General features: G+C 44.9%; 1 protein-coding gene and 1 pseudogene across 1 annotated transcript in view; one reads left to right on the forward strand and one right to left on the reverse strand.

Moving 5' to 3' along the window:
- The window catches only part of RNF213 (ring finger protein 213), a gene marked incomplete at its 3' end in the record, with an annotated part of 236290 nt that overhangs the window by 54101 nt on the left and 157954 nt on the right, over positions 1-24235 (forward strand). Inside the window, 2 exon segments of the mRNA XM_042447563.1 lie at positions 4899-5182; positions 11254-11519. Of these exon segments, the coding sequence (XP_042303497.1) occupies positions 4899-5182; positions 11254-11519 (550 nt within the window).
- On the reverse strand, positions 1066-8708 carry LOC121923411 (annotated as a pseudogene).

A 24235-nucleotide genomic window follows, 5' to 3' on the forward strand; every position in this document is an offset into this window, starting at 1 on the left:
CTCTGCCCAAAGAATGCGGGAGGGGGGCTGCTCCAAACTACAAATCCCAGGGATTCTGTATGGATGGAGCTGTGACAGTTCAAATGGCTCCTATTGGAATCCTAGGATTTGTACTTTTATAAAACTTATAAAAACTACAAATCCTATGCTTCTGTGTGGATGGAGACATGACAATTAAAGTGGATGGCGCATTCTATTTCTACATTGTAGATACACCATGAGAGGCATGTGAGAAAGAAAGAAAGAAAGAAAGAAAGAAAGATAGGTAGATAGTGGAAAGCCCAGTAAAAGCCTCCAGCCAGACTCCTAAGGAGCAGCCTGGCTGGTTTCTCTGCGCGCCAAGAGGAGTTGTTTTTCTTTTTCTCTCCAGTTAGCCAAAGGAAAAAAAAACAAAGGTCCAAAACACAGGGCAGCAATAGTCCAGTTTGAGAGAACTTTAACTGCCCTGGCCCAGTGCTAGGGAATCCTGGGAACTGGAGTTTATTGTGGCACCAGAGCTCTCTGACAGAGAAGGCTCAATCTCTCACAAAACTACATTTCCCAGAATTCTCTAGCACTGAGCCAGAGCAGTTAAAGCAGTCTCAGATTGGATTATTGCTACAGTGTGTTTTGGACTATATTCTCCAGCCTGGCAACAGAAAGTGGATCCTTGCTTCCTCCTTCCTGACTGACTCTGGAGCTCTCTCTTTGCCCCAACAAGGCTCCATCTTTCACAAGAGAAGGGAAGAGGAGAAGGCGAGGCAGAGGCAGAGCGCGGGAAACCCTCTTCTTCTCTTGGGAAGGACTGAGCCTCAGGAGGGAAGGTAGAAAGACCTCTTGCCGCTCCTCCCCAGAGAAGAATGCCACCGCCGCCCCCCCTTGCTTTCCCTCTGGGCACCCGGGAAAAGGAGGACAGGAAGGGAGGGGAGGGGAGGGGGAGGGAGCAAGGAAGGAAAGAAGAGACGACCCCTGACTTTGGGGAAGATTTTCCTGGGCTAAAAAGTCATCTTATATGTCAGAAAATACGGTACATCCAAGGGTATTAAAAGAACTGGCAAATGTAATATCGGAGCCTTTGGCAATAATCTTTGAGAACTCTTGGAGAACAGAAGTCCCAGCAGACGGGAGGAGGGCAAACATTGCCCCCATCTTCAAAAAGGGGAAAAAGAGGATCTGAACAATTATCATCCAGATAGTCTGACATCGGCGGGATACATATTGCCCCTTTCCCCGCTGGATTGGGGCCTGAGCAGCCACAGCGGCAGCCCCGGAGGCCCTGATGCGCCACTTTTCCAGGCCTGAGGGAAGTGGCAAAATACCGCTTTCCCCCGGCCTGGAAAGGGGTGTCCTTGGGGCTTCATCCCCCAGGACACCCCAGGGAGCTGCTGACGGGAGAGAAAGTGGCTGCTTGGTCCCTTTCCCCCTGGCTTTGTTGCCACAGCCGTTTGGCGGGAACGAGGCGCTCCCCAGGAAGGAGATCCGTTTTGGAGCGCCTTCCGGTGCCGCAAATAGGGCGCCCTATGCACCCTGTAGTGGCACGAGCACATCACAGCCGCATTTGGACGCGGCGCGACTGTCACGTCAAAACTGTGGCACCCATCTGTACAGGGCGTTGCCATTTTGACATACGAGTACGTGCTAGGGTTAGGGAGCGTCTGTAAAGGACGCTCCAAGGCAACCCTAGCATGTACTCGGTACGTGCTAAAAGGTCCGTCTGGAGAGGGCCATCAATAAAGTTGCCCATTGTGAAAGGTTCACAGTTAAAGCCCATTGGTCATCCCATGGCCATTGATCATCCTATTCACAAAATGCCCTGGAACCTCTCGTTGTAATCAAGACATTCAGAGCATTCGAACAACTGATCCTAAAAGAGGGTTGATCTCGGACTCACAGTGATTTGCTGCAAAAATTGACAAGGTGGAACTCATTCCACAGCTCTTTTAGAGCTAGCTGTGACCCTTTGGTAATGGTGTGTGAGGAGACACATTCAACTAGTTGCTATACATCTGGCAGGCACAGACAACACGTTGACAAGACTCTGAGCCAGTGTATTACAGCACAGATGGACTCTTTCAGATACAGATTTTTTTTCTCTTTCTTTCTTTCTTTCTTTCTTTCTTATTTTTTTTTTTTTTGCCAAGTTTATTTAATGTCAGTTACAGACTCCGCCACATGCTCAAAACAGGCAAGGGTACAGACCTTTTATATACTGAGTAGCCAGGTTAAAAGCTAAATAAAACTCTTGGACAAGGCTGCAGGAGTCACAAGGGAGCCAGGACCTCTAGTCACTGGACTTGCCCAGGGTGAGGTGGTCAAAGAGATATTTACCCAGGCCTTCCTCACTGGCACGCACATGCTTCAGGTTGGTCATGTGGTCTCCCAGCTTCTTGATCAGCTTTACCTCTTCATCAGGGTAGTGAGTTTCCAGGAAGTCACACAGTATGATGGGAAGCCATCTGGTGTAAGTGCAGCAGAGCTTGGTTTACACTCTTCTCCAGATTAAAGGTAACCCCCATGGCTGAAGCTCCATTCTTCCATTAATCCGGCTCTGGTGTTTTGATGTCCTGCACGACAATTCTACCCCTGTGGTGATTTTGGAAGGTCAAGAGTTTCTCAGCTTGTTCATGCTTCTCCTCAGACAGGTGACGGAAGAAGAAGAACTTAGGAAGAGCGACATCATCCCGGTTGAAGTAAAACCCCAAGGAGAGGTACTTTTAGCTGGCATGGAGGAACTGGTTGATCTGGAGGTTCACTCCAGCTTCACTCTTGGTGTGGTAGTTCTGATGAATTTGGGAGCTCATGGTGCAAAAAAAGAGGGAGTCTAAACAAGGCGGAAGGTTTTGAGGATGGATGGATGGATGGATGGATGGATGGATGGATGGATGGATGGATGGGGCAGCCACGACCCTACTCCATTCAAGCACTGTTGAAGCAAGAGGCAAAAGACAAAGACCAGAGGCAGAGAAGATCTCTTTCAGACACAGTTTTCAGCTACATCATGTTGCTCTAGCATCACCTGATAGTGGACATGTTTGCTTCAACTGCCTACAAAAAATGCCAGCTGTTTTGCTGAAGAGCAGGAGTAGGCCACAGTTCTCTAGGTGATGCTTTCATTCACAGTTGGAACAGTCCCCTACTGTATGTCTTTTCTCCCTTCCCTTTGTTGTAGAAAGCAGTCACGAAGTTGGCCAGGGCAAATTCCATTCTCATCGCTCCGTATAGGCTGAGGCAGCCTTGGTTTGCACCCCTGTTACATTTCTCCAAGGGTAAATGGCTGTTATCTCATTCACTCACGATCTACTGACCAAGGCCAAGTTCTCCAGCCCTGTGAATGCTTAGCCTGTCTGCGCGGAGGATAACATATTTTCACTGTCTTTGTGTTTGGTCCTGACTGCTTCTAGAAAGAGATCCACAAATCATTGTCAAATTTCCTACATCTACAAATGGAAGAGCTTCTTTTCTTTTACAAGTTTAGATCAGAACACTGTTCTCCAAGAGATGTGTTAACTGTAGTGCATTCCCTCCTTCACTTTTTTCAGGTAGGCTTATTCTTTACTAAAAGTGTACCTTATGGCTATAGTGTCTAATCAACCCGCTTCAGCTGATTGTCTTTGAACCTTTTTTTACATCCTACCCTTAAAAAAATTCCTCTAAGGCCTTGCCCACGTATATTCTTCCGTGCCGTCACCGACACCATCTTGGTCACTCTTGATGGTGCTTTCTCAGTTTGTATGTAAGCCCTTTGAACCTCTGGCAGTGGTTGATGAATGATTACTCGCCTGGAAAGTGGCATTCCTTTCAGTGATTACATCAGCATGGAGGTCAATTGAACTAGTAGCCTTACGTTTGGATGACTCTTTTCTGGTTTTCCATAGAAATACTGTCATCTTGCACCCTGATATTTCTTTCCTGCCTAAACTGGTATTGCAGTTCTACATAAAGCAGGATATGATTCTCTCTACTTTCTATCCTCTGCCTGAAAGTGATTTGGAAAAGTCCCTCTACTGCCTTCACATCTGATGGCCTATCTTGTTCTACATTCAGTGTATTGCCACTTTTCATTCCTCCAACAGACTGTTGTTTTGTTATGCTGCCCCACAGAGGGGCCAACCTGTCTATCAGCGGTTGGTGAAGTTGGTTGTTTCCGCCATTCAGCTTTTTTATGAACTGACACATTGACCTATACCAGAGGGCCTTTGTGCTCACTCTACTAGAGTGATGGCTACATCCTCCGCTTTATTATAAGTCACTACTCTGCTTGTCCTCTGCAAAGCAGCTACCTGGTTGGACCCGTCCACATTTATTTGCTATTATTGGTTGGACTGCAGATCTAGAGCAGGCCAACTTTAGACAGGCGGTGCTCTCTTCTGTTCTTCCCTGATCTGACCTGCTGACTCATGTAAGCTCTAGTCACCCACTTGTATGAGGCACAGAGATCACGAAGAAAAAGAACTGGTTGCTTACCTGTAACTTGTTCTTCCAGTGATCATCTGTGCCCTCACACAAACCTGCCCTACCTCCCCTCTTTTCAGGTCATTATGCTTATTTTGCAGTTTTGGAAACTGAAGGGAAGGTAGCTTGGTGGGCTTTGTTATGTGCAGGAGGCAGGAGGCAGGAGGGGGAAGGGAGTTTCTACCAAGCTATTCAGATCTAGAACTCTCTGATTGGGAGCTCTGTGAAGGCACAAACCCACTTGTGTGAGGGCACAGATGACCAGTTGAAGAATGACAGCTACAGGTAAGCAACCTCTTCTTCTGTTTGCAAGTTTCTCCATGGAAGAAAAGAGATGAGATTTGTCTTCCTCCCACCTAACTTATACAGAAGGTGCCAATAGTATGGTGAGTTTTAGTGCAGTACAGGTAGCTGTATTGATTGAATTCTGTGCTGTGAAACCTTAAGAAATTTCTTTTAATTTACAGATTGGCATCAGTATGATGACATTGTATGTGTGAAACCCCCTGAGTCTATGATGCACCGCTTCACAAACTGGTGGAAGAATCCAAAAAATAATATTTTGAAAGGAAAAGAACTAGCAGCGAAAGAAATGCTGAATAACCTCTTCAGTATGCTAAATACATGGACTCCTGTCAATGTCAAGAACTTTCTCAAGCAGTCTAATCAGTTTTACTTTGTGAATAAGAAGCCACTTGTACATGAGACAAAACCAAAGATATGGGAAGAGCTACAGTTTGGAGAAAAGCAGGTATTGTAATTCCCTGGTAGCAATAACGAGTAACACATCCAAAATGAACTGCATCCTTTTACTTTTTATGTGTCCAACTTTTTGTGTTTTTTGCTGAACCCACTCTGTCTGAACTAGAACTGACAATTGTGGTTTTTAATCACAATATCTTCTATGTCATTAGAGGAGGAGGCTAAAAAAGATCTGGACTCTGTTGATGTGTATATTTTTCCATGATAGTTCTCATTTAAGAATGCCATGGGGCATAATTGGCTTCCCACAAATACAGAGTTGCACCATGTTAAAGTTACAATACTAACTTCTCCCTGACATGCTTCCTACATGTGGAATATGCTGCTAGAGTACCAGGTGCTCTTGGGAAGCTATTCATTGTAAGCCTAGACTCGTGTTGGCAAACCTATGCCACACATGCTGGAAGTGGCACTCTGCCAGGTTCCCATGGGCATAGCAGCCACCAGTGGAAGGGGTAGGGGCAGAGGGGTGCGTCTGCTCTGGACAGAAAGGAGCCGGCTGACAGCCCTAGCATTGCAGCCGGAGGTCTCGTCCCTCACAATTGGGCTTCTGGGAACTGTAGTTGTTGCTGTGTGCCTTCAAGTCATTTCCATGTTATGGCGACTTTAAGGTGAACCTCTTTTGGGGCTTTCTTGGCAAGAATTGTTCAGAGAGGATTTTTTGCCATTGCCTAAGGAGGTTGAGAGAGTGTGACTTGCCTAAGGCTACTCAGTGGGTTTCCATGGCCGTGCTGGGAATCGAGCCCTGCTCTTCAAAGTCATGCTCAAACCATTGCACCACTTTGGATGCTTGTTATTGTTGTGTGCCTCCAAGTCGTTTCCAATTTATATCTATATGTATATATCAGTCTGTGGGGGGATGTGTGTATATGTGTGAGAGAGTTATATATAAATAAATGTGTGGGGGTATATGTTTGGGTGTGTCTGTATATGTGTGTGTCTATATGTATGTGTGTATGTATATAGGGGCACACTATGGGGGGAAGCTGTAAAGGGTTGCAATTACATAGTTTCGTGAGTTCAAATCCTTTTCAACCTATGTGGCAACACTATAGTTGGTTTTTTTTGACCATTTACTTTAGAGGAGGTTTGTCCTTGCCATTCCTTGAGGCTGAGAGGGTGTGACAAGGTCACTTAGTGGGTTTCCATGGCAGAGCTCTAATTTAAACCCTGGTCCAGGATCCTATTCAAACCATTGCACCACACTGTTGTTGTTGTGTACTTTCGAATTGTTTCTTGACTTATTGTGACCACAAGGGGACCCTATTGTGGAGTTTTCTTACCAGTTTTCTTCAGAGGGGGGATTGACATGGCTATTCTCTAAGGCTGAGAGAGTGTGACCCAGTAGGTTTCCATGACCAAGCTGGGATGGGAACCCTGGTCTCCAAAGCTGTCCAATGCTTAAACACTGTTGGCTCTTTCTTATCATAACCTCTTCTACACTGTAGAGATAATCCAGTTTGACACCACTTTTAAGTGCTGTAGTTTAGTAGTCCAAAAAGTCCTCCACTTTGAGCAGTATTGTGGTTGTTTCTGATTTATCGTGATTTCTTCAGAGGTTTTCATCTTCTTTTTGCCATGGCCAACCTCTGAGGCTGAGAGAGTGTGACTTGCCCCTAATTTTGCATGCTTTCAAGTCTTTCTCAATTTAGGGCGACTCTGAGTTTCTTCAGGGGAGGTTTGCCATAGTCTTATGAGAGAGAGACTTGTGTGTGGTGCCTTCTAGAAGTTTCCAACTTATGGCGACCCTAAGGTGAAGCTATCATGGAGTTTTCTTGGCAAGTTTTGTCAGTACAGGATTTGCTGTTGCTAGCCTGAGGCTTGAGATAGTGTGCCTTGGGTTTTTTCCTGGAAGTCCCATCCCCAGAAGGGAAAGTCCAGTCTTAGAAGGCAGAAGTCCTGCCCCCAGAAGGTGGAAGCCCCACCCTAGAAGGCAGAAGCCCCAACACCTGGTGCCACCCAGTGAGGGAATGCCACTGTGTTTGGGCTCTTGGTCTCGAAAGGTTCACCATCACTGGACTACCTGGACTCTTCTGCACTTTTATCAGGGCTGCTTCTTCACAAATGATATCACCCCTATAAATGTGCTGTAGTCTATGCAGGAAGCAAGATTACAGTCCTAAACAAATTTGGCTTTTAAAAAAAACTTTAGTTTATTGGCTTACGGTTATGCAATTGCTGAGTAAACAGATTTGAATATCCCTGTGGAAGTATGCTGGTGGTTGATTCAGGACTTTTAAAAAAAATTGTTTTGCTTTCACTAAGGTTCACTAGTAGAAAATAGAAAAGAATAACTTAAGCAGCCTCCTCAGTTTTCTGCCACTATCTACAGTTCAAACAGTGTAAATGTTTAATATGTTATATATCAGTGATGGCGAACCTTTTAGAGACCGAGTGCCTAAACACAGTGGCACTCCCGCACCAGGTGTCACCGATTGCCGGGGATAGGGCTTCAGGGGTGGGGTTTCCAAGGGGTGGGAGTTCTGGAGGGCAGGCCTTTCAAGGGTGGGACTTCCAGGGGGCAGGGATTCTCAAGGGTGGGATTTCAGTGGTGGGGCTTCCAGGGGAAACATTTGAGGAAAAAATGGAGAACCTGCCCAAACAAAAGTTCAAAACAAAAAAACCCCACTCATATACATATTAAATCCACCCTTCTCAGCCCTGCTGAGGATGGAGGACATTTTGGACAGCCCCATGGACAGGGGGCTGAAAGGAAGCATAGATCCAGGAAATGGAGGACCTATCCACACTGCAGAAATATTCCAGTTTGAGACCACTTTAACAGCCTAGGATTCAGTGCTAGGGAATCTGGGGGATTGTCGTTTACTGTGGCACCAGAGCTCTGTGACAGAGATGGCTGTCTCACAAAACTATAGTTCCCAGAATTCCCTAGCATTTAGTGAGGGCAGTCAAAGTGATTTCAGACTGGATTATTTCTGCCATGTTTTTTGGACCTTTCTTTAAAAAAAATAGTCCAGATTTAAATTCTGCTTTAAAAATTCTTTTAATCTCCCAGTTAGGAGCTGGTTGGGGGAAAATGAGAAAGTGCTGGCGACACATCACATTCTCTCAGCCTTAAAGGGAGACACTGGCAAGCCCCCTTTGAACAAACCTTGTGCTAAGTAGGAAACAGATGCACAGCAAACATAATGACAACAATAGCACCCTCTTCCACTTCCCTGGGAGAGAGGAAGGGTGGGTGGAGAGTGCAGAGTTCGAATCTCCACATGTCCATAGGAACCCAGTGAGGGGCCTTGGGCAAGTCTCACTCTCTCAGCCTCAGCAAATGGCACTGGCCACCCCCTTCCAACAATCATTGTGTGCCAGGCTTATTCAGAGTCCTCACAAAGACAAAAACACACTGAAGTTGCACAGCAAACACAACAACAACAATAGCAACTTCCCCCGCTTCAAAGGGGGAGACGAGGGGAGGGGGACGAGAGGAGAGGAGAGGGAAAAGATACGGAGGAGAATAAATTACCTTTCCGTCTCGCACTGTTGCCTCACACCCTCTTAATAAAACAAAACAGCAGATGTGGGCCTCCTCCTTCTCTGTTTTCCTTCTCTTCCTCCAGGCTCCTCCTCCTCTCTCTCTCCCGGCCTGTTCCACAACCCAGTACACACACACACACACACACACACACACACACACACACACACAGAGGGGGTAGGGTTCACTGAAAAAGTGCCAAGAAGGGCTGTGCGCCACTCCTCCTGGCCACCGCGAGGAGCTAGGCTGGTCACGTGTGCCTCCCTGCTCCTCCAGCTCCCCAATCTGTGCCTCCACAGCTGCATGCATGCTGAAATGGCTTTGCGTGTCACCACGGGAACACGCACAACGGGTTCGTCAACACAGTTATATATTGTATGGCTCAGGACTTCTTGTCTGCCATTACAATGGTCCCACTCTGTCCTAAGTGGCATGTGGCCTCACTCATGCTGCTGAACATACTCGGAACCTCGTTTTCTATGCTGTGTGTGTGTGTGTGTGGGGGGGGGGGGTAATTTGGGAATGGAGGGACTGTCTTTGGTTCTATGGTCACCTGTGCTGAGCACTACCTGCTAGGGTGTATATTTTATTGGGTCTCAGCAACTGTAGTTTTGACAGACTAATAAAGATGGTCCACCCCAGGAGGCTTATGAATTTGGATGTCTTTCTGATGGTTCTTGGGGAATGTCTTGCTGTCTTTGTAGATGATTCTGTTGCCCCAACCCTCTGGATTGTGGAAATGGCCAGGGCAGCAGACAGAATTACTTCTGAGCATTCCCTGTTATTGAGTGTAGCGATGTGAGCCCCTTGTTCTCCAGAGAGCGGGCAGTGAGGATATGAATGAGGTGGCTAGAGTGATATTGTCAGTAATCTCATATGTGTCCAAATGACTAGGTACTTGAGCCGCTCCAATGGCCTACTCCGTGGAAATGCAAGCAGCAAAAACAAAATAATTTGCAAGAAACCCCCAAACAAATGACAGTTCTCTGTCACTATTGCATTTGCAAAGAACTGATTAGAAGAATTGTTTTGAGTGGTCTTTTATGGGTTGGCTCACAAGAGCAGACAACTCAATAGCTTGCCCACCACTTAGCAGATAAAAATCACATGGATATGTTCTGACTTGGATACTATAATTAATACAATGACAATTGATACTTTCCCACTTATACTGCCTAAAGATGTGGACAGGATTTTTGGAGAAATGGGGCCACCAAATGCATATTAGACCTTTGAACTTCATGTCTTATTTAAAAAATCAGAGGACGACTTGATTGGTAGAGGGAGTGGTTAATGCCTCATGAGAACCATATAGAGTTCCATCATGCAAAAAGCAGACAGTTATAAGACCTTTGTTGAAAAAGCTTTCTTATTATATTGGATAACTTCAAGCCAATTTCCAGCATTCTGTTTTTCAGAAAGGTACTGGAGTGTGTCAGCCAGTTGTTGAAATTTCTGTATGAGAGGGATGATCTACATCCATTTCAGTCTGGTTTGAGGGCTAGGTATGGGTCAGAAACAGCTTTGCTTGTCTTGGTAGATGACCTATGTCTGGAACTGGACAGGAGGACTTTCCCTACTGGTTCTTCTGGATTTTTTGGTAGATTTTGTTACCATCAACAATGGTATTCTTCTGGGTTGCCCAGCCAAGATGGGAATTGGAGGCACTGTTTTACAATAGTTGTGTTCCTTCTTGGAGGGGTGAACCTGCCCTGACCATTGGCCTGTGGGATCCCTCAAGATTCAGTTTTGTTCCTCATGCTGTTTATGAAACCTGGGACAGATTAGCCAGAGTTTCGGGATCTGGTGCCATCAATGTGCAGATGAGGCTGACTACAGGGAGAGCACACAGCAGCTTCACTGGTTGGGGTCTGTTTCCAGAAACAGTTGAAAGTGTTGGTTATGACCCATAAAGCCCTATGTGATTCAGGGCTATGTTTTCCGAAGAAATGTATTCTCCCACATGAGTGTGCCAGTGTTTTGCAGCCTGGGGAGTCTTTTCTATATATATCAACAGCCTCATAGGTACCTGTGGTGGGAACAAGGAAGGAGAATTTCCTAGATTTTGGCACTCCCTTCCTAGATAGGTTATGTTGGCATCCTCCTTGCTATCCTTCCCTAGGCAGGTGAAGACCATTTAGCTTTGGCAGAGCTTTGAGAGCTAATTGCTCAGGCCTTTTGGAGTGTGCTGTTCTGTTTATATGTGATGTACAGTGGACTTCTGCCATCCCCAGGCTTTCCATCTGCGGATTTGAGCACCCACGGATGGCAAGCCCTATTGTTTTCAGTGGTAGTGCATGCATGTGGCTGCACTACTGGCCACACACCACCATTGAGGATGATGGGACTTAAAATCCTGCATGTTATCTTATCCCACGGGGGACGTGGGGAGGGGGGAGTCTGAAACAGATCCCCAGCGGATATGGATGACTATATCTGTTAAAAAATATTTATTTGTATCTCTTTTGTAAGCCCCCTTAAGTCCCAGAGTGGGCAAAAGGCATGATATAAATCTCTGTCGTCATCATCTATGAAGTTACTTGTTGTTCTTCTTCTTTCTCTCTATTTAGATGAAGGAATTAATATTGAATTATTTGAGAGAAGTAGCCCACTCTCTTCTGAACCAGAACAGTTCAGATGGTTCACCTCAGAACATTACAGTGCAAAATAAACTGGGCCTAGCATTGATAATCCTTCTATTAGGAGATATCTACTCTCTTCCAACATCGAAAGATGACTTGACACGTTTATGCTGTCTTCTTTGTTTGGAGAAGCCACCAGCAGATGTAGTGAATGAAATGAATTCTCTCAAAGAGGTGTTTTCAGAGGTTCCTTGGTAAGTAATTTGGGACTTGAAAATTTTAGCCTTAAAATCTGAACAGATGTGTAAAATTGTAATTCTTGTAACTGTTTAGCACAGGGGGATGTGAATCATGATTACAAAAATTGCAAGTTCCAGCAGCCCCTGTACAATATTACTAATGGTAAAGGCTTTTGGGAGCTGCAGTCCAGCATCATATAGTTGTTGCTGTGAAAAATTTCAACACTGTCAGACTTTCCCATGTTATGTCCCTACACTGATACATCTGTTGAATTTATCTGTCACATATGTACTAAATGATACAAACTTCTGTGACAAAAAAATAAATAAAAATAAATAACAGGAGAGTATCAGCTAATTAATTTGAGCTCTTTTAGTTGGATTTTTTTTACTCTGTTTATTTCTATTTGTACAATACATTTTTTAAACAAAATACAATTGACATATAGCCTATTTTATTTTTTTACTTCTACCAATCATCACTTTTCATTACTTCACGAAGCTACTCATTTACCAAGTATTTTACCTTGCATTGCTATCACGATGATCTCATTTATATTCTTTTTATGTTTACTCTGCAGTTCTATGTATTTCTTTGTTAACATTTTGAAATAAGTTTATATCTCTCATTCTTTATACCAATGTTCAAGGAGAATACTAAGGGAGCCGACCAAACCACAATAATAATGATATAAGAATAATAATAAAGAGAAAGGAAAAAACCCCAAGAAAACTAGTTCACTATTCTAAGTCTCCCCCACTATTGTTATCTTAACTGTCGTATTTCTGTCCCCATTGTCACTATGTTACCGCACTTTTTCGTCATATGTATGAAGACTTTTCCCCAATCCTTTGACAACTCCTGATTTAAATTCCAACCTAATTTCTTAGATACTAAATTCATTTCCATAATGTCATATATCTTGGTTAACCATTCCTCAACCTGTGGTATCTTATTCAATTTCCAATATTTTACATCTAGTAGTCTTGTGGCAGTTAACATATAGAAAATTGTTTTGTTGTACAGTCGACCCTCCATATTTATAGCCTTGAGACACACTGTTTTGCATATTCACGAGGTCAAGGCCGCTAATGTGGGCATTCCTCCTCCCTTTCCCTCCCCGATCTCTCCTTGGGCAGCCCAGGCAAAAATTGGGGAGGCGAAGGCAGGAGATGCTTTGCTCCCCCCAAGACCTTTCTCCCCAATGCTCTCCTCTGGAGGGGCCAAGGCATCGCTTGCCTTCTCCTCCCCAATCTTTTCCTTGGGGTTCCCAGGGAAAGGATGAGGTCTCAGAGGGGTCAAGGCACCTCTTGCCTTCTCTCATCCTCTCCTTAGGCTGCCCAGGGAGAGGATCTGGGAGGAGAAGGGGCAGGCAGCCAATTAAAAGGGACAGAGGAGTGGGAAAAAAGGAGAGCGCAGCACTGCTCCTCTTTCTCCACTTACCCTTCCCTTTAACTGGCTTCAAAGTGGGGGGTGGAGTTATTCTCGATTTTTCCACATTCACGGGGTCTCATTCCCCTAACCCCCACGAATATAGAGGGAGGACTGTATTTCTTTTCTGTAATGTTATCCAGAAGGCTCAGTAACAATATTTCTTTCTCAAATTCCAAATTATTATCCAACATCTCATTAATGATGTTGAATTTGTTTCCAGTATTTTTTGACCCTGATGCAAATCCGCCACAAATGATAAAATGTTCCAACTTGCTTGGAACATTTCCAGTATCTATTATTACCCGTATGACACATTTTGTATACAGTGTGCCTGCGTCATATGTGGGCTCATTATAAGCTGCTTTCAGCAGCGTTGCTTCTTCCACTGCTGCGTGCCGGAAGAAACAATGGTGTACACACCGCCTCTGAATGCCATGAGCACGAGCCCCATTACTTGCAATGTGGCTTGAGCATACACAGTTTTTGTTTTATGCCGGGGGGGAGGGGGACCGGAACGAATCCCTCACGTAAAACAAGGGTGTACTGTAATTTATCTCGTGACAAGTACCATCCATACATGATTTTATCATCGTTTTGTCTTACATTTTGACCCATGGAGTATTTCAGTCTTAAGGGCTGTACAGACAGCCTGTAGGGGGCAGCTCTATGCCACCCCTAGAAGCGCTGAGTTGGGGATGCAGCAACCGCATGCCACACTCCCAACCTGGTGCAAAAAGAAGCTGGAAGTGGCAGGTTCTTTTTCTGCCCCAAAAAGGGCATCATAGCCTCGGCGATGTGGCTTTTTCATGCCCTTTCGGCACTACATCATCTAGATGCTGTGTACCATCTAGAAGGGCGTGTGGCGTCATGGTGCGAAAGGGAGCCACGGCATCCAGCGTGTGGATGCTTCACTGCGGCTATGCCTATAGGCCGGCACAAAGTGCTGGTATGTATTGCCCATTACAGTTGGTCCTCGCCTTATGCGGGGGATCCGTTCTGGATCCCGCCGCGTAAGGCGAATTCCGCCTATGCTGGAGCCCCATTGGAAACAATGGGGCTCGTGCATGGCGGCACGGCGGTGCACGGGGTGCAACGGGCATGCGCGCCCATTCAAATGAATGGGACGCGCCACCCCTTTCGTCCTGCGCGGCTTGAGCGCGTATGCTCAAGCTGCGTATGGCGCACCCGCGTATGGCGCGGGCGCGCTGTACTTTCTAGTACTTTCCCTATTATTGTAATTCTATTTTTTGACCACAGTTTTGCAACCATTTGATCATCTTATTCCTAATGAGATCATATTCCATATACATTTACAATATTTTTTTTATAACCTGAATAACAACACTGGTTTATCAACCCACAAAATGTCTTGTAATTCTGTTTTGGTTTTGGAAAATCCCCTTTGTTTATTGTCCAATATAAATCTGTCTTTTAGTTGTCTATAAAAGAACCAACTACATGGCCAACCTATATTCAACTCTTCTTGGGATTTCATGTTGAAGTTATTATTTTTCTTCTTCATGGTCTCTGCGAATCATACAAATGGGTTATACTGCACCTGCGCAGTTCTGCTCGGAAACTTCTGGAATCACTGGGCAAAGTTAACATCTGGGTATCGAAGAGGTGGCGTGGTTCTTAGAAACCGACCGGACACTCTCAGGAGTCTTGGTACACGACTTCTTGGAATGGGAAGAGTAATGAGGAGAGTCTTCTCCTGCATCCAGAGACTTCTTGGAGGAGGATTTAGAGCTCAATGCCTTTTGGGAGCTCAAATCCTTGTTATGGGCTGAATCCTTCTGGGAGCTTGAGTCCTTGTGCTTAATCTTGTCCTTTTTGGAGGACTTAGACTTCGGGTGGGCTCCTTCGGACCCAACATCCCTTTCAGGGACAGAGACGGCAGTGGCACTAGGCTCAATGGAGGAGCTCTGCACCACAGAAACAGAAGCTGTCGGCGCAAATGGGTGCAGAAGCAGAGCAGGAGGCTGTCGGAGGGAGCAGAGCCTGCTGATACAAGGCAGCCTTGAGGCGGGAGGCGTGATTTTTCTGGCCTGGGGGGCTCAAAAGATTTACAGATGGCACAAGTCTTGTTATTGTGACCTTCACTCAGGCAAAGGAGACATGAAGAGTGGAGATCCTGCTTGGGGATCTTACCTCCACATACGTCACACTTTTTAAATAGAGCCAGAGACATCATAAGCCGAATCAAAATCCAAATCAAAGTCGAAAAACGTACATATTGGTCAACAACACACCGGGGGTGGTGGTGGTGGTGGTCAGAATGAGAATGATCAAGCAAGCCAAAGGTCAAGATTTCCAGTAAACAACAAATGAATTCCAGAATGAAGTTCCTACAGCAGCAAACACAGCGGAAAGAAGGAACTGGGGAAAGAGCGGGAACACAGGGGACTTATATGGGGTGGGCAGAGCTACCGTCAAAAAGTTGCAAAGTTAACTTTGCCCAGTGATTCCAGAGGTTTCTGAACAGCACTGCGCAGGCACAGTACAACCCATTTGTATGTATTCGTGGATGACCACTCGAAGAAATACTGTTAAGGTATGCAACCTGTCCATACTATCTAGCAAAACACTATGTTTTAGCCAAATTTTGTTCTTCCAAGGATCTGATCTATATAATGCCTCATGGGGGTTAGCCATAATGGTAGATTTGAGCATATTCTTGATTTATAATTTTTCTAAATCCTGCAATTAGGGTGTTCCAGGATAAGATCTTGCCATAATTATTATTTGGCATTCCTATTTGGATCCTAGGTTTTTCTAGGCATAGTATCACCTAATGTATCTGTGAGTGACTTTGTATATGTATATGCGTATATGTATGTGTTACGAGTATGTTATGAATATTTGTTTTATAGTGCTATTTTAACATGTTTTATATATATTCTGTTGTCTAATGGCCTGGTGGCTGAAATAAAGGTATGTTGTTGTTGTTGTTGTTAAATAAGAAAAATGTTAACAAAATGGTTGTTGAAATTTTGGGTCGCCAGTACTTTACCATAAAACAAATACATGTGCCAATCAACTCTGAATTCCGAGCCCTCTAGCTTTAATAGTTTATTATTTTTTTAGTGTCGACCACTCTTTTGCCCAAGTGAGACAACTGGCCTTGTAAAAGATCCTCAGGTTTGAAAGTGCTAAACCTCCTCTGTCCTTTGCGTCTTGCATTGTATTTATTTAATTCTGGTTTATTTTATCCGCCCAGATGAAGTTCGTTAAATCCCGTTGCCATTATTTGAAATATTATTGTTTTCAATTATGGGGATTGCTTGAAATAAGAAAGGTATTTTGGGCATTTGCTACATTTTTACTGTAGCAATTCTGCCCAATAATGACAGCTTTAAGTCTTTCCATTTGTTTAGAGCCACGATGGTGAACTTATGGCACATGTGCCAGAGACGGCACGCGAACCCTTTCCCCCGAAACTCAGAGAATGAGGACAAAGAGAAAGAGGTGCTCACCTATTCCTTCTCCTTCCCGGACATCCCCAACCTCAAGCTGCATTTTGCTAGACAGTCTGTCTTGTTGTGGATCAATTACAGCAATCCAGTCTCCATACATTATTATTTCTTTGCCATTGTATTTTGTAATTCTCCATTTATTTTTTGATAGAATTTTGATTTTTTTTTTTTCTGGAGGGACATATATTGCAATTAATGTTTTTCTATTTTGTATTGTCAATTCAATTCTGGTATAATGCCTATTGTTATAGTTAAATAATTCTTGCAACTCAAGTTTTTAAAAATATTTAGACAGCTGTTCCTTTCTTCTGTTTAGCTGCAGAAATGTATTTCCTACCTAATTTGTGGTTTCTAAGAAGTCTCTTATCTTTATTTCTAATGAGTGTTTCCTGTAGACATGTTATCTAGTAGTTTTGTTTGCCTATTATTTTAGTTGGGTTTTCAAAGGGGTGGATTCCAGGTATTGCCACCAGTGGGTGTGTTCCATATGTGGAGTCACACCCATGGGAACTTGTTGGTGGACCAAACTCTGGATTCTCTGCCACTGGAGATGGAGCATCTAGGAATGGGTCACCTAGGCAAGGCATCATCTTAATTGCAACACTTTTACTAAGTCATTAGCTCTTCTGCTCAGTTCTTTCCCTTCTCTTTCACCCAGACCAGGTGGTATCAGAGCTCCTCCGCTGTTTTCTCAGCTTAATATTTCTTCCCCTTTTCCTCCAGCCAGTGCCCTTAAAAATAGTATTTCAGTCTTTCCCCTGCTCTCTCTTCCTGTCTTAAATAGCCTCCTATCTTTAGTTCTTTTCTGCTTTAGATCATTTTCAGTATTTTAATCATCTCCTGCTTTAAATTTTCCTCTTGTGTCCTGTTTTAACTTTCCATTTTAAGTAGTGATTTTCCCTTCTTTCAAGCCACTCTCATAGAGCCCCTATAAGATGAGGAAGGTTTCATGTCCTTTGAGGAAGACCAACATTTGCTGTAGCTCCAAGCCTATCACTGTCAGTTTGCCCATGGATGAGGGAACCCTCTTATCTGACTCCCCTGAGAGCTGTAAAAAGGTTCACTCTTTAATCTGCCCCACAAACATAACTATCTCTTCCAGAACTGCCTGTGCAAGTGCTGAGGCAGAAGTTATTGAACTGTAGGTGATCTACTCCATTTCCCTCATCATGGAAGATGTTTCCCATTGATGCCTCCACTAGTAAGAAGGAGCAAAAAGTGCTAGATCCTCTCCTTGGATGAACCCAGTCTCAGCCCTGCCTCAGACTCAGGTGAGGCTGAGGGGATTGAGGTCACAACTATGGCCACTGTGGGGTTTTCTTCCCCAGGGGAGGCCTCAGATACAAGCAGGAGAACAACGATGTTGAGTCCGCCATGCTAACACTCCATAAGGTGGAGACAAAAAGGGCTTTTTGGTGTGAAATCCAGTTCTCTCACTAGTGCCACAGTCAGCGTGCATGAACCTCTAGTGGCAACCGTTTTGAGCATCAGATCCTTGTTGGGGACCATTTTAACGTCTCCAACCCTGTTTTTGCATCTACCTGTGCCACTTTCTAATCTAATGCTCCTTCCTAAAGGGGATCAGCCTGATTGGCTTCAGCAGATTTCAAGCATGATGGTGGAGAAATTGCTTGCTCCTCTATGTTTTCTTAGCCCAATAAATTCTAAAGTAGAATTTTTTGTCAAAATGGAATGTAGTTTCCCTCTTCAGGGCAGAAAAAGTATTAATCTGGCACAAGGGTTGTGTACTACATCTCCCCAGGGCATGGAGTTACTGAAAGGTCCTGTCATTGATATTCCTATTTTAGCTCTCCTCAAGAGGACACTAGTACGCAAACAGAGAAATTCCCCTAAAGGAGCCCAATCAGAAAAGGGTGGACTGTAGAGCTCATGAATTGTCAGCTTTATCTATGTGGGGGTTCTTTTACAGCTTCACTAGTTTCCAGAGTGGCTATGTTCTGGATTCAAAATCTCTTTGACAACTTTAATCTTAATGGGAAGTTTGTATCATCAAATTGTGTGAGTCTTTTGCCTTTCTGGCTGATTCCATCAGGTTTTCAACTCATAGCATCACCACCTCCATGATAGTACGTCAGTACATCCGGCTTAAGCATTTGGATGCTGATAAGCATTCCAGGGTGAACCTAGTCACTGTTACCTTTGAAGATTCTCTCCTCTTTGATGAAGATATTCTTGTGGAAACAAAGGGCAAGACGAAGGCTGTCTTCTATCCAATAAAAGGAAGTAAAATGTTTGTCCAAGACTTCTAATCAATTCATTTGGCCTTATAGTAGCCAGTGTTTCAATTCACATTGGGCTCAAAAGTGGGCCATGAACCAGTCAAATACTGTTCAATATTGCGAATTGTTCAAATATTGGTGAAGTATTACCAGTAATCAGCCACACTTAGCCTCTTAACAACTGTATTTAGGACTAACTCTAGATGTCAGGCCTCTCCATTGACAACCCCTTGTCATGGGGGAGAGGCTTGCGTACCCTAATGGAATTGTGAGCTATGCTCGCGGTGGTATAATAGCCACCGATAGGGCCTCCCATGCCAGACAGGTCACAACCAAAGGGTCTGACCAAGAGCGTCCAAAGAGCAGGATGGGCTCTCTAGCCTTATGGCAACCATCCTAGGAGAAGAAAAACTCTGATCCCAAACCCGGGCAGATGGTGCTCGTCTGACTCTGTAAGGTCTAAGAAAAGGAAACTTTAATCAAACCTATAACCCGAGGACCTCGCTGCCACCATCCATGCTTGTCAAGGCCTCAGCAGACGAACCTCTGGTTTAAAGGGTGAGGCCAGTTCTGTGCACGCTGCGCTCCACCAGAAAAATCCACTGCACAGGCTTGATGGATATATCCAACTTTCGAAAAAGCCCTGTAGCAATAGGCAAGGGACGAAATGTCAGGTGTAAAGATGCACTAGAAGCTGCAGACCCAACCCTGCATGCAGGCGGTTCAGGACTTTGGTCGCTTGAGACTGACCCAGGAGATGACAGTCTTGTTCGGCAGCATCCTGAATGACGAAGCAGCCTTTTTTTAAGGAGAGCACTGCTTGCTCCATATGGAGAGGGGCCTAGAAAAGGTGGCCTAATGAAAGCTCATCCCCATCTATCCGGTTGGCTTGCCGCAGCCAATGAGCATCTTCTGATGCGGTCAAACAAAGACAAAGAAACAAAGGCACACACCTGCCTCCAAAGGTGCAAATAGACTAATGCTTGCATGCTGGAACATCAGAACCATGCAAGATTCTGCAGATAGTGGACGTCCTGAGCCTTGTTCTGCTCTAATAGCCCATGAATTGTGACGACTTAACATTGACATCACTGCTGTTAGTGAAGTTCATCTCCATGAGGAAGGCAGCCTTAAAGAACATGGTGCTGGCTACACACTCTATTGGTCTGGCAAACCCAAAACTGAAAAACATCTTTCAGGTATAGGCTTTATGATCAAAAACTTCATTGCCTCCAAACTCGAAACTTTGCCAACAGGACACCCTGATCGCATTATCTCCTTACGCCTCCCACGTGTTGTTCTCTTCAGTATATATGCCCCAACTATGCAAGCCGACCCTGCGGAGAAAGACAAATCTACTCAGACCTATGCCACCTTATACAAAAAGTCTTTGCAGAAGACAAAATCATTATCCTTGGTGACTTCAGTGCCAGAGTAAGAAGGAATTTCGAAGCCTGGAAAGGTGTTTTAGGCAAGCATGGTGTTGGAAACTGTAGGGATAACGGACTCTTCCTGCTAAAGTTTTGTGCAGAACAGCAGTTGGCTATTACAAACACTATCTTTCAGCAGAAAGATAGCTTGAAGACAACCAGGGTGCATCCCCGATCCAAACACTGGCACCTCATTGACTATATCCTAGTGTGCCAGAGAAAAATTTGCGATGTCCGTTATACCCAAGTGATGCCCAGTGCATAATGTCGAACAGATCATCGTCTCGTAAGATGTAAACTAAATCTTCATTTTAAGTTTAAACCTAAGAGGGGTGGCATCCTAAAGAGGAGACTCCAACAATTTTCAACAAGCTGCCATGAGAGACAACTTCCAGGCAAATTTGCAAACAAAACTTGAAGACCATCCTCTAGACTCTTTTCCTACAGCGCTTTGGCAACATATCAAAAACAGCATCCTGCAATCTGTGGAAGAATCCTTAGAGTTCTCCCTCAAGAAAAATCAAGACTGGTTTGATGAAAACAACCAAGAGATCCAGGAGCTGTTGGCAAAGAAGAGAACTGCTCACCAGGCACTCGTTCAGCCATCTTGTCATGTAAAAAAAGCAGCCTTTTGCCTTGCATGTAGTCAACTCCAACAAAAACTCCAAGACATTCAGAACAAGTGGTGGATCAATTTAGCAAAAAAGACACAACGTTGTGCAGATCTGGGTGATTCCAGAGAATTTTACGAAGCTCTTAAAGCAGTGTTTGGACCCACATATCAGGTCCAAAGCTCCCTATACAGTACAGATGGTCAAACACTAATCACAGATAAAACTTCCATTCCGAACCAATGGGCTGAACATTTCCAAAGCCTCTTTAGTGCCAACCAAGTAGTCCAAGACTCAGCTATTCAACATATGACACAACAACTGATGAAAAATGAATTGGACATAGCTCCCACTTTGGAAGAAACACTTAAGGCCATACAGCAGATGAAAAAAGGTAAGGCAGCCGGGATTGATGGAATTCCACCTGAAGCTTGGAAACACGGAGGTCATGTACTCCATGCTAAACTCCAGGAGCTCCTTGTGAGTTGCTGGGAAAAAGGTGAACTGCCATCAGATCTCCGAGATGCAGTCATCATCACCCAGTATAAGAAAAAAGGAGCAAAATCTGATTGCTCAAACTATCAAGGTATAACACTGCTCTCCATCACTGGAAAAATCCTTGCAAGGATATTCCTGAACAGATTAGTTCCTGCTGTCGCAGAAGAACTTCTCCCTGAAAGCCAATGTGACTTTGGAGCTAATAGGAGCACTACAGATATGGTATTTGCCCTTAGACAACTGCAAGAGATATGTAGAGAGCAGAACAAAGGACTCTGTAACATTTGTCGACCTCACCAAAGCCTTCGACACTGTGAGCAGAAAAGGTCTGTGGCAGATCCCGGAATGATTAGGATCCCCCCCCCCCAATTCCTCAAAATGATTATCCTGCTACATGAAGGCCATCAAGGTCAAGACAGATATGGTGATGCTCTCTTGGAACCCTTTCTAATAACAAATGGTGTGAAACAAGGTTCTGTTCTCACTCCAGCTCTATTTACAATAGTTTTTTGTGGGTTTTTCGAGCTATGTGGCCATGTTCCATAAAAGTTTCTTCCTGACGTTTTGCCAGCATCTGTGGCTGGCATCTTCAGAGATTGCTTTGCCTGGAAAAGGCAATCTTTATTTACAATCTTCTTCAGCATGATGCTCCAAAGGGCTATGGCAGATCTCGAAGAAGAAGACGGCATTTATATACGCTACCGTACTGATGGTAGCCTGTTTAACTTAAGCCGCCTGAGGGCTTGCACTAAGACTCTAAACTATCTAGTCCTAGACCGTGAGCTGATTTTTGTTGACAATGCTGCCCTTGTTGCTCATAAGGAAGCAGCTCTGCAACGCCTAACATCTTGTTTTGCTACAGTTGCAGAGCTCTTTGGGCTGGAAGTCAGTCTGAAGAAAACAGAAGTTCTCCACCAGACGGCATCACAGGATGAACACTACCATCCTCACGTCACTGTAGGTAAAACTGTGCTTAAGTCCAGCAGTTTACCTACCTGGGAAGCATCATATCCTCAGACGCTAAGATTGATAAAGAGATATAGTGCATTTGGAAGGCTTCACAAAAGAGTCTGGAGTAACAAACACCTGAGGTGCACAAAAATCAGTGTGTATAGAGCCATTGTACTGTCTATTCTCCTTTATGGGTCTGAAACATGGGTCACCTATTGCCAACACTTACGACTCATCCAACGCTTTCATCAGTGCTGTTTACAATTCTAAATACACACTGGCCTGACTATGTGACAAATGTTGCTGTCCTTGAGCAAGCAGAGATCACTAGCATTAGTAAGTAAGTAAGTAAAATTTTATTTGTATACCGCCTTTCTAAGACCAAGGCGGTTTCCAACATTCCATATAACAATAACAATATGTCAATATGTCAATATAAACAGTATAAAATCACAAAAACATAACATTAAAAACCTTATACAATAAAAACAATAAAAACCACCACTCATGCCAGCTGACATGCTGACGAAGGGGGCGAGGAGAGAATACTTCAGGGGTCAGAGAGTCGGGGTAAGCCTGCTTAAATAGGAATGTTTTTAACCCCTTCCTAAACTGAGTAAGGGAGGCGGCCGAGCGGAGCTCAAAGGGCAGCGCGTTCCAGAGGCTGGGGGCCGAGATGGAAAAGGCCCTCCTAGGAGTAGCAACTAATCTGGCCTCTGGAACCCTTAGCAATTGCTGCCCGGTTGATCTGAGTGTGCGGGGCGGATTGTACGGAGAAAGGCGGTCCTCTAAGTACCCTGGGCCCAAGCCATTTAGGGCTTTATAGGTAACAACCAACATCTTGTATTGCGCCCAGAAGCGAATAGGCAGCCAGTGTAGGTCTTTAAGGACCGGTGTTATATGACTGGCCCTGGCTGTACCAGTGACCAGTCATGCTTCCATATTCTGCACTAATTGCAGCTTCCGGGTATGATACAAGGGCTGCCCCATGTAGAGCGCATTGCAGAAATCCAAACGAGAGGTTACCAGAGCATGTACTACAGTTTCAAGGTCCCTCCGGCCCAGGTAGGGACGCAGCTGGCGTATCAGCCGAAGCTGATAACAGGTGCTCCTGACTGTCGCACTCACCTGAGATGTAAGGTGAAGCGACGAGTCAAGGAGCACCCCTAAACTGCGTATCGAGTCCTTCACCGGAAGCGTGATCCCGTTTAGGACAGGTGGAACCACCGCCGTTCCTGGACCAGGGGAACCTATCACGAGTACTTCCGTTTTCTCTGGATTCAGGCTGAGTCTGTTTTCCTTCATCCAGCCCATTACCGACTCCAGACAGGCCACGAGAGGAGAGATGCCATCCCCGGTCAATGCATCAGTCGGAGACATAGAGAAAACTATTTGGGTATCATCAGCGTACTGATAACCCCGCGCCCCATGTCTCCGGATGATCTCTCCCAGCGGTTTCATGTAAATGTTAAAAAGCATGGGAGACAGGATGGCTCCCTGGGGGACCCCAAATGTAAAGGCCCTCCTATCGGAGCACACGTCCTCCAGCTGCACCATCTGGAACCTCCCAGATAGGTAGGATCGGAACCACTGGAGCGCAGTGCCCCCGATTCCCAACTCTCCCAGGCGCTCCAGAAGGATACCATGGTCTATGGTATCAAAAGCCGCTGAGATGTCTAAGAGCACTAACAGGGACACGCTCCCCCTGTCCATGCCCAGATGGAGATCATCGACCAAGGCGACCATAGTAGTCTCAACCCCGTAACCCGCCCGAAAGCCGGTTTGAAATGGGTCTAGATAATCCGTTTCATCCAAGATCGATTGAAGCTGGATCGCAACCACCCTCTCAATCACCTTCCCTAAAAATGGCAGTAGCGAAACTGGCCGATAATTGTTATGCATCAGGGGGTCAAGGGAGGGCTTTTTGAGCAGAGGTTTTACCGTGGCCATTTCTAAGCTCGATGGAAATTGCCCATCCCTCAGAGATGTATTAATAATCCGGTGTAACATTAAAGTTACTGCCGCTCCCCCCTGAGCCACTAGCCATGAGGGACAGGGATCGAGGGAGCAGGTTGTCTTCCTAACTTCTA

The sequence above is a fragment of the Sceloporus undulatus genome, chromosome 2 (genome assembly GCF_019175285.1).
Source record: "Sceloporus undulatus isolate JIND9_A2432 ecotype Alabama chromosome 2, SceUnd_v1.1, whole genome shotgun sequence".
Taxonomy (NCBI): Eukaryota; Metazoa; Chordata; class Lepidosauria; order Squamata; family Phrynosomatidae; genus Sceloporus; species Sceloporus undulatus.